We start from the raw sequence: 17,132 nt of genomic DNA on the forward strand, positions 1-17,132 counted from the left end.
GAAGAGAAATATCACAGCTAAGCCAACACAAACAACAAATGTTATGTTCCCCATCTGATAGTCAAAAAGTAGAGGAAAACCACACTTTGAGCCATGGTTAATTAAGTGCTTTCTAGACAAAATATGCAATCAGAATTATTTTATCTCATCAAATTATCTGCTGTGTAAACAACCAACAAAATGAAGAAAAATAAAGAAAAAAAAGTTCTATTTCCATAAAAAGCATCATTCATACCTGCAATACATGATCCAACACGGCATGAGCTCTAACCACCAAACCACAGACGTCTTGGCATGGATTTCCCCTAACCTCTACTGGAGCACTGAAAGTGATGACAAAACAACTCTCTGGCTCAATGACCCCAGCACTCGCCTGGGATGTGAACAGTTGGGCTTTAATCCTTTTTCCAGTGAATATTTTATTTTCACAGAGCGGAACAACTTCAGTTGTTCCCCTTTAGAAAGGGGGCCAAAATTCTACATGATTAAGCCACTACAATCACTGGTACCAATCTTCACAGCACATTAAGTACTGAACCAAAGGCTGACTTACCTTAATTAAGGTGATTCACTTAAAGCAGATTTAATGCATAATGACAAAATGACAAAACAGAGAAAACATGGGACTTCTATATCCAGTACAATTTTTTACAATGCTTTTTGAAAACATTGCATGCAAAGACAAACCAAAATCAAAGAGATAAAGTACAAAATATTTCTAAGCCCTCAATCTAAACAGTTAGCCAACATTCCTAGGTCCTTGCTGACTCACCTTCACTAGAAAGACATCATGAAATTCGAAATAATATTTACCAAAAATATTCATAAAATCATGATTTTATCCAAAATTAACATGACTGAGAAACAGCACCCTCTGCAAGTTGTTGGTGCTATCAGAAATTACTGTGCTTCTTAGAGTATCATCTGTTGCCTTGATGGTTCATACAAAGGATGAATGTATTTCTTCCTCCTTGTTAACAGTCTCTCAAAAATTCCATTTTTCTTCAGGCACACACAGCAGTAACCCAGCTCTGCTATTTATGGTCAGTTTTATCAGTCTTCATAGAGTAGTCTTCCTGGTTCCAGACTTATTCTGCTGATTGGTGCCTTTAGCAGCAGCTTTATTGCTTCAGCTACCAAAGGAATACTAAGACCAGTGTCCCTCTAATGAAGGATATCTACTGCACTTACTGAGTTTTTACAGATTAGTTTTTATGGAAGCCATTAGCACTCCTCTGTATTCCAACAGAATATTTTCCAACATATATTTTAATAGCAAAGTTCAAAACTGCTATTTTATTTCTATAGCTACAAGATCCTGAAAAACATAAACATAGTGAGCGTTTACGTAAGACCACTTTGGACAGATTTCATCCATTAAACTTTTTATGCTGAACAAACAAAAGAAATCTGCAAAAAAGTATTCTTGTTTCAAAACACAGAACAAATCAAATGTGCCAAGTACCACTACAAAACATTCAAACTCATTTATCCTACAAAAACCAACTATCTTTTCCTAAAAAAAAAGCACAGTTTGGCATCTAATGGTATATTCAGCCTAAATGTCAACAGTTGTAATCCACACCCAAAACCAGAGCTCTGTGGAACTGACAAAGGTTGGTCTTCTTTGCAAACGGAAAGGGTTTTCCTTAAGTTAAAAATGCCACACTTTCATAACAATTTCATTGCCTCTGCCTCCTTCCCAAAACCAAAATATGCAGAAAGAATCTCAATCTCAGTTTTTAGACATATTTATGCATTCAAGTCTAGAAAACTAGTGCATAACTTGATTTTGGTTTGTATGAAATCTTAAAAATTCTTAGTAATGTTCCAGCTTTGAAGACCAGAGGTACTTGACTTCCCAAGAGTTAGATGCTGGTCCCAGGAAGATGCAGGGTGCTAACCTTACAGTAGTTAGAAGAGAGAGCACAATGATTTCCTAAAGGAAACTGCAGCCAGTGTCCAGATCTGAGGTGAAGTTATCTGTTTAAGCACAGAAGATTCCTCCAACATCACAAGGTATCTTGCACAAACAAAACTTACTAATTTCTGAGCAGCAACTTCAAGGTTTGCTTGAAACACACAATGTGGAATACTGGAATACTCTGTTTCCCATTTACAATAGGTGAGACTATGCTGTGGTTACTGTATACTGGGCTAAAAGGTTTTTTGAGCTGTAAGACATGCCTAACTACAATGAAGCTAGTGTGTAGTTTGATTCAGATAAATTACTTTGAACTTCAATCTGGCTGTGTGCAACTAGGCTCCAATCTGACAGCATCTAAGTGAAGCAGCACTGAAATCCTTTGTAAAACGACAAAAAACTTCATACATTCAGAGGTTTCTTCCAAGGACTGTACCTCTGAATATTGTAAATCCATATTTTCCATGACTGCAAGTACAAAACTCTCTCTAAAATAATTTTTTAAACCATTTCTAATATAAGTGCTTACTTGTGAACAGAGCAGTACATTACAGACAAAAATATACACCCACCTAGGCAACCACAGCCTACAAACCCCGTGAAAACAGGCACAAACTTCATCAACCAATCTATCTCAGTAATTCATGTAACTCCCAACAATATCAAAAAATAAGGAACTGTGTGGTAGAGCCTAACTGCAGACATTTCAAAATCTCTAAAAGGAATAAGGATGCCACATTACATAAAATTTCCCCCACAGAATATTTTTAAAACAGCACTTTTTATGCAAAATTCTGATTGCTGCAGGAAAAAAAGGAACCAACACTTCCTGACAGTTGAGCTGGTTTAACTCATACCCCCGTCTTCCTTGGATTCTTTTAGTGCAAACTCAGAAATTCTGAAACAAGCATTATACTTTTAAAAAAAGTCTCCCTACCAAACACTACACATGCAATTATGAATATTCCTTATTTAACTGTTTCAGACATAGTATTGAATATTCCATTTTTAAACAGAAAAACCCACATCACCTGTGTTTGGACTGCAGAGGATAATAGGTTTCTCTTCTATGCCATTTGAAATCAATTTTGATGTCTTTCATGCTGTTCCATTAAATGGTAGGTTGATAAAAAACAAATAGGAAAGCATAAATGACATCAGTTCCCTGTTGCAAGCACCACAATTCAGAATTGAATATATGAAAAAGTATGATTTCCTGAGAACAGAGCATAAGCCCACAACAGCAGCTGAAGTCTGAAATAAGTGTTCCTTGACTCTTACATTTCTTTCTGCGTTCAGAGATTTCAGTACAAGAAGATAAACATTTATTGAAATTTTAAACTACTTTGGGAACCCGTTTCCAGAAGCAGCTCACAAGTTATTCAATTTCTGCACTGAAAAACCAATTCCCTTATTAGTTAAAGTAAACAAAATCCCCCTCACAGAGTAAAACCAATATATTTTGAAACCATAGTTCTGGAAGGACAGGTCTTTTAACGGTTATGGAAAGGTGAGCTGCTCCAACAGATGGAAAGGATCCTGAAAATATCTCATTGGTTTTTTTTTAAGAACATGTACCATAAAATCCATTCTTCTTATCATCATGACTGAATTCAAAACAATAGAATGCGACCATGCTCTGTAATGCTAGCATGATGTTTAAATCCTTATTTTCAATTACTACTAACTGAAGAAAAAGACAAAGCCTGTGGAAACATGGAAGCAAGATGAAAGTAAATGTCACCAAATCCAAACAGTCAAAGATTATGTTTAATTTTTCTTCCTTCTTTGAGAATTTTCCAATTTCCCAGCAATTCCTAGGACACTAGCCCCCTCTTTTCATATATTCCTTTTGAGTTCATTGAACAAAATATTAGAATTCGTAGCTTTACTGGTTCTATAAGAACAATGAAAATACATTATTAGTAATAAAACAGAAATTTTCAAAATCCTGTGAAGAATCTCAAAGTGCTTGAGAAATATGCCAGAAATAATCCTCAAAGTCCTGAATGGAAGCTCTTTGACCATTTTGGAACTGTATTAGTCTAAATGTCACATAATACATGACACACTATTACAAAACAATCAATGAAATATAAAATACACAACATTCAAATACACACATACTGAAGAAAACAAGTTGGCATGTGAGTCAATGCACTCAGATTTCTTTCTCACCTCTTGTCTAGCCAACACCTCCATAGCAACTTCTCTATTTTGATGCTCTCCAAAACCTTCCTCAAACATCAAGCTACCTCTTCAACTTGCTCCTGCAGCAATACCCCCTCACCAAGCCTCTAATTCAATTCTAGTGAGCCAAGAGTCATTTGCTTGATCCCATTTAATCTATTATTTTATCTAATTGGTCCATTGCTAGGTTCCAAGCCTACTTACTGCAGTTTGTTTTCTTTCAACACTGCTGTCCCTCTTCCTTATTACTTGACCATTTGGGTCTTTATCACCCATCAGTACTGAAATTTCTCTGCTTTTCAGCCTTCTCCTCTCAGAGGCCTTCTCTCACCCTTTCAATGAGATAAGTGATTGCTCTCATGCCTCAAGGCTACCTGAGTGCTCAGCTCTTCTGCCACCCTCTCCCAACATACAGTCACCCTTTCCATCTCCTGGACCTGGTTTGAATCCTACATTGGAACAAGTTCCTAAGGGAAGTGGCGCAATCACCATCCCTGGAAGTGTTCAAAAAACAAATGAATGTGGCACTTCATTATATAGTTTAGTGGTCATAGGGCTATTCAGCCAAAACTTTGACTTGATGATCTTGGAGGACTTTTCCAGTGTTAATGATTCTATGATCCACTTCCTCTGCTCCTACTCTTGAGCTGTGTGAACATGTCTGGCAGGAATCTTCCTGTTAGGCTGAATTCTTCCACTACATACAGCTTTTCATTAATTCCTCCAACTCCTCTACCTCAGGAACTATGCCCAGGAGACAGACACAGCTTAAGCTCAGCAGTGTTAGAAGAGCCAGAACTGAACAGAAGCAATATACAGAGTACAGTGGTGGTCAAGGCCACATTATCGGCATAATGTCCTTTGTGGTCTTTAAATTCTGGTCTATACACTCCTGTTTGTCTGAAAGATTTGCAAAAATAGCTTGTGAAACAACCATGAGATGATTTTAATCTGTATATGCACAATTGCAAGGAAATAAACTGTTATTTTTATCCACCTTATTCTATATCTAAAGTTTAACCTAATTTTATTGGTTTGCAAACCAGGAATTAGTGCATTTTTTTAAAAAAACCTTTATTCACACTTCCTCCCCCCAAACAAAGTGACAGTAATTTCAACTTTTTCCTCTAATTGTAAGTACTAGTGGTAGTGCATATAGTGAATGGAAATTCAGATCAGCATTTCTCAACTTTAAGATCTATCTGTATTCTGAAAGATTATCTATTCATCTGCTTATTGACTATCCTTGCCCTGCTTAGTCCCAAGATCTAAGAGGATTACAAAACCTGGTGGCAAGGCTGAAGGCTTGTTAACTTAATAAGGCTGTGGATTTAAAACTGTGTTAAATTAAACAGGTTTTGAAAATGGCTTAAGACTCTCCTCTCTTTATCTAGCTCATGAGAAAGACCATGTGAGATAGAAGGGCACTGGCACACGTGAACAAGTAAAGGTCCATGAGACATTGATTTTCTTTCACCAAGCTCTCAGCTTCAGAATCAAAGCTTTTTCACGTTACCACAGTGCAGTGAACTCAACTTTACTGGATTTGTTTAAAATAAGCTTCTAGAACAGTCATGTCCTTTAATATGCCAACTCAGATTGTCATCTGGTTATCTTTGACTATTTTTCATTTTAACACTTTTTAAAGTCAGAAGTGCTTTATCCTCACCCATTTTTTAAAAATATAAATAAAATAAAGACTATAACTTTAAGGGGTAAGATGGCCTGCCAAAAAGAGAATCATTGAAGAGACATGTTTCAAATTATTCAGTATTGATGTTCTGCCACCCCTGTGCAAGTAAGACTACATTCCTTCCCTTGAGTTCAGCAGCTTGAAAGTCTCGAGGAAATGAGTATTTTTGTCTTTAATCAGAGCTTTTCAAAAGCTTCTCTCATAGAACTGTGATTCACACAAGGTAAAACAGTGGCTCAGTTCTTTAAAAATCTTTCAATGCACATGTATATTTTGAAAGCTTAGAAGCTGAAAAGAGGAAATCAAGAGAGGTAGTATGCACATCTTTCCTTTACAAGAAAAGGAAAGAGTTCTCATCTTTCTGCAACACTAATACCATGAAATAAAATCAGTTTTATTAACAAAGAAATGCTAAAGACTGAGGAGCACTTCAAGTGTTACGAAGTCCAACAGAACACTTGATTCCAGGCTTATCTTCTGAACAGCACTGGCAGCAGTCCTTCACTTCAGAGAGGAGGAGAATGCTATCTATATTAATATTTAAACAACACTGAAATGCCTACCTTTGATCAAAATGCATTTATGATTAATGGCATACTTCCCAGCTAGAAACTATAAAATTATACTTTGCACATCTACAGAATATGAAAAATGGACTATTTATACATGACTCTTAAAAATCAAGAAGGATCAAAAGAACAATTAAACACCAGAACAGAGCTTTTAGTTCAATTTTAAAAAAAAAACAAATTAAAAAACCAAACAGAAATTCACACCATATTCCAAAAATTAGATGTGGAAGGCCAAGCATATTAGCAAAATTTCAAACAGAATTACTGTGTGAGAACACAAGAGAATCTTGTCCTCATTTATAGGAGATCAGACACATCATTGCAGGTTCTGGCTTTTTAATACCTGAAAAATAAATGCTTATGCTGGGAGGGGAGGAAGGGGGCAGTAGAGTGGATTAATCAGGAACCAAATAAGATAGGAACAAAGACATAGACAAGAAATTACTTAAAATTCTGAAATGTTTATACTCTTACACTACAAAAACTTTAGCTTGGACAATAAATCACATACTTGAATGCCACAAGTGTAAAATGAGTCACAACCCAAAGTTTCTAAGGGTACAGCAGATTGCTCATATACACCACAGCTGACTTTCGTGTACCTAGCAGGCTCAGATTCCAAGACACTTCAGCAACAATGTTAGTAAATGAAACATTGACTTCTGTGTTTCACTTTTCCTTCAACTAGAGAATCCAAATCTGCAGGTTTCCAGGAAACATTGAATGACATTTTAAAGATGTATATACCAGCATCACATGTCTAAAGAATTCAAGATACTGGACTCAATTTCTTTGGAGTGATTTCCCTGATCTCCAGAGCATCTTTCTGAGTCCCAACAATTTCCTGACGTTTTAGAGGATGCAAATGTGAAAAAAGACTTAACCAATTGCCTCTGTGCTGACCAGCTCAGGTTCTGCACCCAAACTGCATGGCAACTCTGGCAATATCCATGGGAAAGGGATAAGTGGCATTCTCAGTGCAGCAAAGCTCTAAGCAGAATGACTGCCAGTGTTCAGTTTGACAGCCAGAGGACAGTACTGTCAACTTCCCCTCTATACCTATACCTAAGGCATGCATAGAAGAGCACTTGGATGTGTGACTCTCCCACCTCAGGACCACTTTCTAAAATTAATTCAGCTCACCTCAAAGCAGCAATTCTCAGTACAAAAAAACCAAAAACCTGCTCTCCAAAAATACTCTTAGTGATGTGAAAAGTAAAGCATTTGATCTAGTTCAACTGACCAAAGAATTCACTGCTGATTTTCCAAGACTAGTTTTTCTGTCCTAACACAAAGGGATCTGACAGGAAATGAGGTTTAACAGACGCACACTGTTCCTCCGTGAAGGCAGTAATGAAGTGTATGCATAAACAGGACTGACCAGATGATATTTCAGCTTTAATTACTGAGACACATTCTTGTCCCATTAGGATGAGGATATAGTCAGTGATTTAAACGAGAAGAAAAACAAAAAAGGAAGAATAATTCCAGGAGGCTTGGCAATACAGTAATATTAACTTATACTTTACCATCTCCTTGCATTTGGCAGACCTTAGTCATATATACTACAAGATTGTACATAGTCCATATACCTCAACAGAAAATTTTCTTTCTTATTGTTTATTTTTTGTTCCTTATGTCTGACACATAGTCGTGGACAAATGGGACACAAGAGGTAAGAAAACTAGATGTTTTCTTTTTCTTGGAAGTGGTACAGTAAAATCAGAGGCAGGAGACTGTTTGAATAAAGGACAACAATGGAGCCAAAGAAAAGACCAAGGAAGGTGTTATGCATATCATAAGGAGAAGGTCAAATGCACTGCAAGGGAAAGTTCACCAAAAGAAAGACAAACAACTGATCATAACAAGTTTCCAGTTTTATTATCACAGCTGCAGTTAAAGACTTTCTGTTTTCTGCAGTTCCTATCCATGCACTAAACAGTGAAGTTCCATTAAAAACCATTTCACTCAGTTAAAGGAGAGGGGACAAGAAGGATTTCCAGCTGACCCCATCCCAACCAGCTCTTCATACCATACATGATGCCTATTAAGCCATCAAATGTATTGCAGAAAGTCAGACACTATGCACAGAGAAACACAGCAATAGCAATACTGACTGACTTTTCCAAACAGTAAAGCAATTTTTTGTGTATTTCATTTTTTTGGTAATATGAGAAAAAAAAAAAAAAAATCAAGGACTTGTATTGTCTCTAAAAAAAACAGCTTCCCTTCACAAGCCCATTAAAAGTAAGAGACTTTGTTTTTATGCAGAAGTTTAAATTTTATGAATGATCAAAGCTTTCTGAGTAGAGCAACTTATTGGCCACATTAAAGTGCAGGAAAAAAGACACCATTTTATTTCATGTAGGTGGTTTTAAATAAATCTACATAAATGGAGGAATATTAAACTGGAAAATGAAGGTAAACAGAGACAGCCCTCTCTTCCACATGAAGACACCAAAAAAACATCTTTTATAAAAAAAGCTGTAAACAAATTTAAAAGGGATTTAAGATTTCAGTATCACATGCAAATAACGTGGACTTTCTTTTAATTTATAGATCAGTTTATTTCAAAACCTAATTGTTTTCTTAAAAAAGGGATTACACTAGTTTGTATCAAACAGATTAATGTTAATTGGCAGGTTCAAAATATGGAATTAAACATTTCTGCATTACCAACACAATTTACACTAGATATTCTTTTCTTATTCTTTTCAAAACACATTTAAATCTATGCATCAGTGTGCCAGTCAGATGCAGACTTCCCTAGCTGAAGGATGGACTACCACTTGTACAGATGTTTCAAGTGTCTGGCTTTTCCTCAGTGAGGTATTCATGTGATTTCCTATTAAACATACAAACAAAATTAAATCCTCTTAACAATGTGACACTAAGCATTGCACCATCTTTGGGACAGGAAATGGATAATGAACAGTTCTCCAGTAATGTGGAAGTCAATGATTTAGAGTTAACAGCAGGATACACTGACCTCAGATGAGACTGTGGAACCATTGTAAAACAACCATGGATACATCCAGTATTTTAAAAAAGTCAATGTCTGCCCTGGAGAGCATAAAGTCTAAATAGTGAGTCAAACAAAGAAAGTACTATCAGTCATATCTGCAGATGGGAAACAGAGGCACAAAGAGCTTTGAGTGACTCTGTGCAAGGTCATAAAGGATGTCTGTAGCAAAGCCAGGAACTGAGCCCGGAAGCTCTCAATCCTGTCTCAAAGCCCAATGCCTTTGGATACAGAGACAGTTCTTCCTTTTGCTTATCTTCCTTCTCTATCTAATTATTTATCTCTGAAAGGGAATACATTATCACCATGAGAGTCAGTCTGCTTTCCTTTTACATTTATGATCTCCATTATGATCTCCATTAAATTTTCTCTAGTTTCACACAGGATACAACAGTGTTACACAGAAGTAATTAAAATGTACAAGCAACTGTAAACATAATGAGTGTAATGTAAACATAAAAACAGAATCTGGTGTCTCAGCAAGCATGAAATGAAACAAAAGCATGCATATTTGATTTGCAAAGACTTCACAAAATATTTTCTAATGATCACTCCAGAACATGAATAGCTGTCTATCTCCAGATTCTCAAATGTTACTTGGGAACTTCCTCCCCATTCCTTCTTCCTTCCCCAGATTTATATGCTGAGCATGATGCCATATGGTATGGAATACTCGAGGGAGTCAGCTCAAAATTAGGTACCATCAAGTAATGATTTCCCAGCCTATGATCACAAATAACAAACATGGAACTAATTGCATTAGCCATTGTACTTTTCATATTTCTACAACTACTTTTTTCTTTAAATGGGTATGTTTTTCAATCTGATCTATTACAACAATGGGAACCTCCTCTACATGTACCCCTCCAGCAGACCTTTACTGATACATTTCTTTGTATTATTTTATTCCACTAACTCTTGTTCCAATGCTACACCTGCTGCTATGTTTAGTGATTCCAATATTTATTTATTATAATGTAACAAAGTTATTGATCTATGAATGTACATTTTCAGTCCTATTGTTATTTTCTAGTCTAAAAGGTTTCTTTTGATACTTAAATTCTGCCAGGATCTCCATAGTCCAGCAGGAGCCAAGACTACAAAAGCATCAGTTGTTTTGGCTCCTGTCAGACTTTTTGAAACTGCTGAAAAGTCAAACTGCGAGAGCTGCACTCTGAGCTCTCTTCTCCAGGCTGGTAAGGATAAAAGAAAACTGATTGCTTACACCATCCATTGAGTCTGACAGAGAAGCCCAAACCTGCTTAAGTTGACACAGACCAATAGGCGGCCCACTGTTCCTATTGCCCCAAAATATGTGGCAAGGTCAAACACCATGGCTACTGGTAGAAAACCTGGCTACATTTATTTTCCTTTCTACCATTATAACTGTTTCAGCAGTTTCCAGGCAAGTCTACTGGATCACAAATGACCACTGCTTCAGGAGTATAGACACAGGAATTAAAAAATTTAGTGTTGCTTTCCTTGTTAAACAAACGTGAAAATAGATGCATGGGTTTACACGACATGGCACCACTGCTAAGCATTAGCAGAAACTCATGAAACAATCTCCTGTTAGTGGGTTTTTCTTTCCTCCTCAGTATAAAAGAATTTATCACAAACAACTCAGATGCTCAGATACTAGTGGCTCTAGCCCCCTTTAACACCTAAAGGAGCATTTTCCAACAGCCTGCAATGATTCTTTACCCTCTCAAGTCAACTTCACCGAGAATAGCATCTCTAGAGGTTTCTAGGGTCTTTCCAGAATAAACACAACAAAAAGGGGAAAAGCTTTAGGACTTTCACATTGCACTGTAATATCTCTTGACAAGATTTTCCATGGACATACAGTGGAATATACTCAAATTACACCATCAATACTTACTCAGCATAAGCATCAACTCTATCAGAAATGGCCAACTTTTGAGCTATTCATGCTTTTCTTTTGTTAATGAAGATCATTTGAATTCTTCTCTCAGCTCTTCCTGCCTACATTTGGTCCAGAAAACAGCTGAAAACCTTATTTTACAAAATATTTTCAACAATTATGAGATCTCAGACTATCTAAACAACTGTCTTCTAGGTTCTGTTGAAAAGACAGCCTTAACTTCAGAAAGCTGGACTATAAACAAACTAGAAGGAGACTTAGTATGTCTTAGGCAAATAAAAATTCAAAGGAAAAGTTAAACACAGATCATCTTTAATCTATCTAGGAGAGAACAGCTCTCCAACATCTAGCAACATACACACAGCTACATTTAAGACTCCTGCAATAAGCATGCCCTTGTAAGACTGCCAAAAGGAACTTAGGATTTAGACCTACTCTGTGAAAATGAAAAGATTATTAACATGACCATAAACATAAAAGGATGGGCCCTAACATTTTTGAATGCTCTTTTGAAGGTAACAAGGCTCATGTGATCACGCAGTCCCTCAAAAGCCCTCAATAACTTGCTCCTGATGACCAGTCCCAAGCAGATTTGACAGTAGGCTGTGGCTCTTACAGCTCTTCCAAGCTGTCAACCTAGCTGAAGGTTTTCACTTGAAAAAAAGGAGAAAAGTATTAAATTCACATCCATACCAGAGAGCAAGCTGCAGTATGTGTTTGACTGTCTGCTGCCCAGGCAAGCTGGCTGCCTAGAACAGAACTGCTGGGCAGACAGTAACCACAAGTTATCCACCAGGTGCAGCAGGATCTGCTGCCTTTGCCCAGCCAGTACCAGGGAAAGGCACAGGAAGGAGGCTTTATACATCAAAACAGCAGGGGAACAAAATACATTAAGAACTTGCACAGAGAATTGCTGTTGTTACAGCAGTGAAAGCTTAGAGAGGTTACAGAAAGAAACAGGGTTACTCCAGTGGGGGAGACACTAGGCATAAGACTTGTAAATCCCCACCACCCACCCAGCTTCATTAGTTTTAAGACTCAAGGAGCCATTTGTTTGTTTATTGCCATGTGTCACCACATACATACAGAGAATGCAATATACTGTGCAATTACAGGGCTGGCCACTCCACAGTCATTGATACAGTTCAGGAAATCATGCTGCAGTACATGCTGTATTAACCTTTTCTGAAAATTATGGCATTCTCTGAAAGGGCATTTATGAGCTTAGTATTACTTCAGGGTATAAGTAGAATGTTTATGACTTGACAGCCTTCATCCACATTCACTTCATTCAACATAACAGCAACTTTCATTTACTAGTTCCCCTTCAGCAAAATTAGTTTAGGAAATCTGACTCTGCCACTCATCCAGAAACAGATTTTCCTCTTCAATTCCCAGGGTGGAACTGTATTTGCAAGCATCTTTATGTTAGAGTTAGCAAAACAAATAGAGCATTCATTTCAACACTGACCATTAAAGTGGCATTTTGCTTTCTGGACTTTTTTTTTCAAAACCATTTTTCATATAGAAAATGGAAAAGTAGTTCATATCTCCACCTTCTTATCCATCAAAGTTGGTTCATGTTCTTAAAAGTACTGGCTTCCTAAAAAAAAAGACTCTTAACAAAGTGGACAAATGATGAGATCATCATCTTTCCCTGTCTCCCAAAGGAAAGAAGGCACAAGAATGCCTCTGAAACTCCAAAACCAAAGATGGAATAAGACTGACTGTAAAATACTGAAAACTATCACTAATACACAATGAGTATCAGCACGAGGAATGCATATGGTCACAGTTCTAATGACACATGGTACAGCAAAAGCTGAAGCAACCTTCCATATGTTATCACTTTCTACTCTGCACAACATCTGGAAATGCAAATGTTGCAAAATAGGATACTATAGATCATTTAAAAAAGAGAGATAAAATATTCCGTATTCAAATTATTTTGTCTAATAAGGCTTTGGGAAACTTGGAAGTGCAGCCCTTCATGTACAGTGCTGCACTGGAAAACTTCTTGGAGAAGAAGCAGTCTCTGAAAATACACAGTGATTTACAAAGGTCAACACAAAAATATATAAACAAATTGTAAGGGTTTTCTGTTTTCAGTTGAAGAGCATTTGCAAATGCAAGGTATCATGACAAACACCCTAAAGTTCTGGAGAAGATCAGACTGGTTTTGATACTCCTGATGCTTCTTAGCAGTACTTTTTAAGGATCCTATGTTCTGGAAAGAAAACACACCAAAAACACGAAAATAAACTAAGTACAGAAAAACCACACAGATCACCTTCTCTCCTCACCAATTAATAGATGTACAAAACAAAACTCATTAGCAGGAAGTACGTTGATAATTATAATTTCTGTATTCTAAAGTAAAGAACCTAATGATATCTAGCAAGCAGATGGAAAAACAACTGTATTTTAAATCCTTATGTAAACTTAAGAGGTGTATCTAAGATCTTTTGAAGTGATTCCAATCATGTCAAGTACAACTGAGGAAAATCAGTGTTAGGCTTCCTTCACTGGGTAAGTAAACTAAATAATTCAGGTACACTTCAAAATAAAAACTAGCTCCTGCCAAAAATACGCTCAAAAATACGCCCTCTTCTTGGAGCTCCTTACAACACTTCATAAAAATCTAATAAACTCCACAAGATGGAAACCACTCAAACCGTTCAGAAACTCCACTTTAAACACAGGAACTCAAACAGGGCAGCAAAACCTTTCAGAGAAGCTGTCCTGCTTTGTCATTAGATAAAACAGAGCAAGGTCTGTCATCTCATAAAATTACATTTCCTGACACAAGTTCTGGAATGAATAATGATAAATGAGGCTACTGAGTCTTGATTATAAGGTATGACAGAGTCTACAGGTTGGTTAGCTCTTAGGAAGGAACTAGAGTACATAAAGAAGGCAATGTCTTCCCATCATGGTATATACATCTTCCAAAGCCCCTAGGAAAAAATACTGGAGGAAAAACTAATAAAGAAATAATGAGGACTAAGAGTGCAAATAACTTAGCAGATTTTAGGAATTAAAAAATTTATTATTGAAGGAAAGACAGTAAAAATTTAGGTACTTAGAAGCCAGTGGCAAAACTTCTCTGCTCATGTTTAACATTCATTATGTCTAACTTAAAGGAAATTTACTGATTGGAAGAATCATTTCAGAAAGTGCATGAGCCAAAATGAAATCTCTAGTCTTGCAGCTGACAAACCAAAAACAATTTCAAATGTTCTTCACAAGACCTCTATCCTTAACAATCACTTAAGTTAAGCTTTTCAACTAAGTTACCTTGCCCTATTTGACTGTCTTTGAATTGGACAGTTATGGAATTCTTCTTCTTGCCTCAAAAGCTGAGAGTTTGAATAAGGAAGCATTATTAGTATTTATATAACATTAAACCAACACCAACCTTGCTAGAAATCTACAGAAATTCTCAAAATCACATTGTTTTGCTGTATTAACTATCTGGCTGCCCTTATCCCAAAGCAGAGGCCATCAACCGTTTTGAAATGATGCAGGAAAAGACAGGAATGCAACAAAACCCTGTCACCACGTGGCACTTACCCTAACAGGAGGGCTCCGTGCTTGCACCCTTTGCTGCTGTCCAACCTGCGAGCCCTGCAGGTCCTTTGACCCGCAATTAGCTACAGTGTTGATGGGGACCCTTAACGCGTTTGTGCCAGCAGTCCCACCGCCGGGTTTGCGAGGCCTCTGTTTGATGCCATCCAGTAGTCTAACGAGCAAAATGTTACTGGGGAGCTCGTCAACACCGCATTCCACTAGAGTCCGGCACTCGGGACATCGCAGCTCATTGCGGGAGCTCACAATGCCCAGCAGGCAGCGTTTACAAAACGTGTGCTGGCAAGGCAGCACTTTCGCAGAAGCATCAAGGCGTTCTAAGCAAACAGGACACTCCAACAGATCCAGCAAAGCCGATTCATCCATTTTCCTTGTATTACTTAATGAAATAACAAATCTTCGCAGAATTTGTGTGTTTTGAGCGCTGCAACGGTATCATGTTACATCCATTCCTCTTCTGACCGTGCTCTAAAATGTTTTGAGGAAAAAAGGCATCAATAAGCTGGGAAAAGTCAGCAAGACCACTTTATATGATGATGTTGATACAAAGAGCAAATTAAGAGATCACTAGTCTAATTCAGTAGATATTTTCAATAAATGAAACATGAATACAGCAATAGCAATGTACATTAATGTATCTGTTTATTTAAGATATTTTAACAAATGCTAACAGCTAAGGTTTTTAAATTCAAGTCCCCATAAATTTCAGTCTGAGTGATCTTATTTTCTCAAATTATTCCAGAACAAAGAACTATCCTCAGTAGAGCTGTATAATAAAGCTTACTTCTCATAGTTCTTTATACATCTCTGAATAATTGAGACATTTCACAACAAGACGGCAAAGGTAACTACAACAGTGTCCAAAACCACACAGCCTACACCAACAGGGCATAGCAAGGGGAATTATATTTATGCTAACATTAAGTCAACAGTGAACTACATTTCTACCCTTTCTATGAAAACTACTGCAGCACATTACACAGCTCAGCCTTGAAAACAGCCTCCAGCTCACAAGGTTTTAAGCTCACCGCAAGCACTGACAAGAGGGATCATTACAGTGCCGCCTTTAAGAAGCGCTTCAAAAACTATCGCGAAGTGATTTACAGCAGGAAGTGCTACTGCCATATCGCAGGACAACACAAGCGCTGCGTATGCGGCCACAGAGGCAGGGGCGAGCCCCAGCCAGCCCCAGCCTATGCAGCGAGAAAGGGAGGGCGGAAAAAACAAACACCACTGAAGAGCCTCCCGAAAAAAAAAACATTCTGAGAGAAGTCACACCAGGATGCTTCACAGGCAGAAAAAGGCTTGCTAAGCTCGGCAGTGCCCAGCGCCGGGCGAAGTTGAGCGCCTCCCCCCAGCCCCCGCAGCCGCCTGCGGGAGAGGCTCCCCCGGCTCCCCGGGCGCTCGTCCCGCGCCTACCTGTTCTCGGGCTCCGCGCCCGGACCGCCTCCCCGATCCACTGCTCTATATTCCCCGGCTGCCCGGGGAACAGCGACCCGCGGGCGGGCGGACGCGGCGGCGGCGGCGCGCAGGGGTCCCTGCGGGGACAGGGGCGAGCGGGGACGGCTCCGCGGGAGGCGGGGACGGGAGGGGGCACGGCGCTGTCACCCCGCCCTGAGGCGCCGGGCAGAGGGAGGCAGGGTGGGTCGGGCCCGCGGCCCCTCCGCCGCGCCGAGCCGAGCCGCCCCTCGGGGAGCGCAGGGGTCCCCGGGGAGCTCGGGCGCCGCCCCCTCCCCGTCCCTCACCCGGCTCTCACCGTGTGGCCGCGCCGCCCCCGCTTTGTTCCCGTGAGGAGCCGCCGCCGGCCCCACCGCTGCCTCTCCCGCCGCGGCAGCGCCGAGACTCCCGTGCCCTCCCCGCCCCGCCGCGCAGGGGCCGCTGACGCGAGGGGCGGCACCGCCCCGCCCGGCACCGCCCCGCCGAGGGGCCGCGGGCAGGGAGCGGGGGCGGGCCCGGCGGGGCCCGGCGGCAGCACCGCCCCTCGCGGGCGGGGACGGGGCGCGGAGCCGCTCATCCTCCCTGCCATCCCCACCGTCCCCAGCTCGCTGGGTGCCTCGGGCAGTGGCCGGGCGGTGGCAGAGCACAGGCGGCCTCCTGGGACAGGAGGAGAGGGCGCTTCCCCCCTGCCTCGCGGGCTGTGGGCAGCCCGGATGGGCACCTGGGGCTGGCGGTGGCGGGCACGGAAGGGGGACGGAGGGCGGGAGCGAGGGTGGGTGGTCGCCGCTCGCAGGGCTGCCCCCGCTCGCAAGGCTGTCTGT

At 39.8% G+C, this 17,132-nt stretch overlaps 1 protein-coding gene across 3 annotated transcripts in view; it reads right to left on the reverse strand.

The window, feature by feature from the left end:
• SH3RF1 (SH3 domain containing ring finger 1) overlaps positions 1-16,739 on the reverse strand; it is an 85,943-nt gene extending 69,204 nt beyond the window's left edge. Inside the window, exons 1-2 of one of the 3 annotated variants that reach the window (XM_056489479.1) lie at positions 16,631-16,739; positions 14,860-15,342 (exon numbers count right to left, since the gene is read on the reverse strand). In XM_056489479.1, the coding sequence (XP_056345454.1) occupies positions 14,860-15,240 (381 nt within the window). In that variant the 5' untranslated portion in view covers positions 15,241-15,342; positions 16,631-16,739. Of the gene's footprint in view, positions 1-14,859; positions 15,343-16,293 lie in introns of all 3 variants that reach the window. The other 2 variants (XM_056489478.1, XM_056489480.1) reach the window with 2 other exon arrangements.
• Between the last annotated feature and the right edge of the window lie 393 nt (positions 16,740-17,132).

Source organism: Oenanthe melanoleuca, chromosome 4 (genome assembly GCF_029582105.1).
Source record: "Oenanthe melanoleuca isolate GR-GAL-2019-014 chromosome 4, OMel1.0, whole genome shotgun sequence".
Lineage (NCBI taxonomy): Eukaryota > Metazoa > Chordata > Aves > Passeriformes > Muscicapidae > Oenanthe > Oenanthe melanoleuca.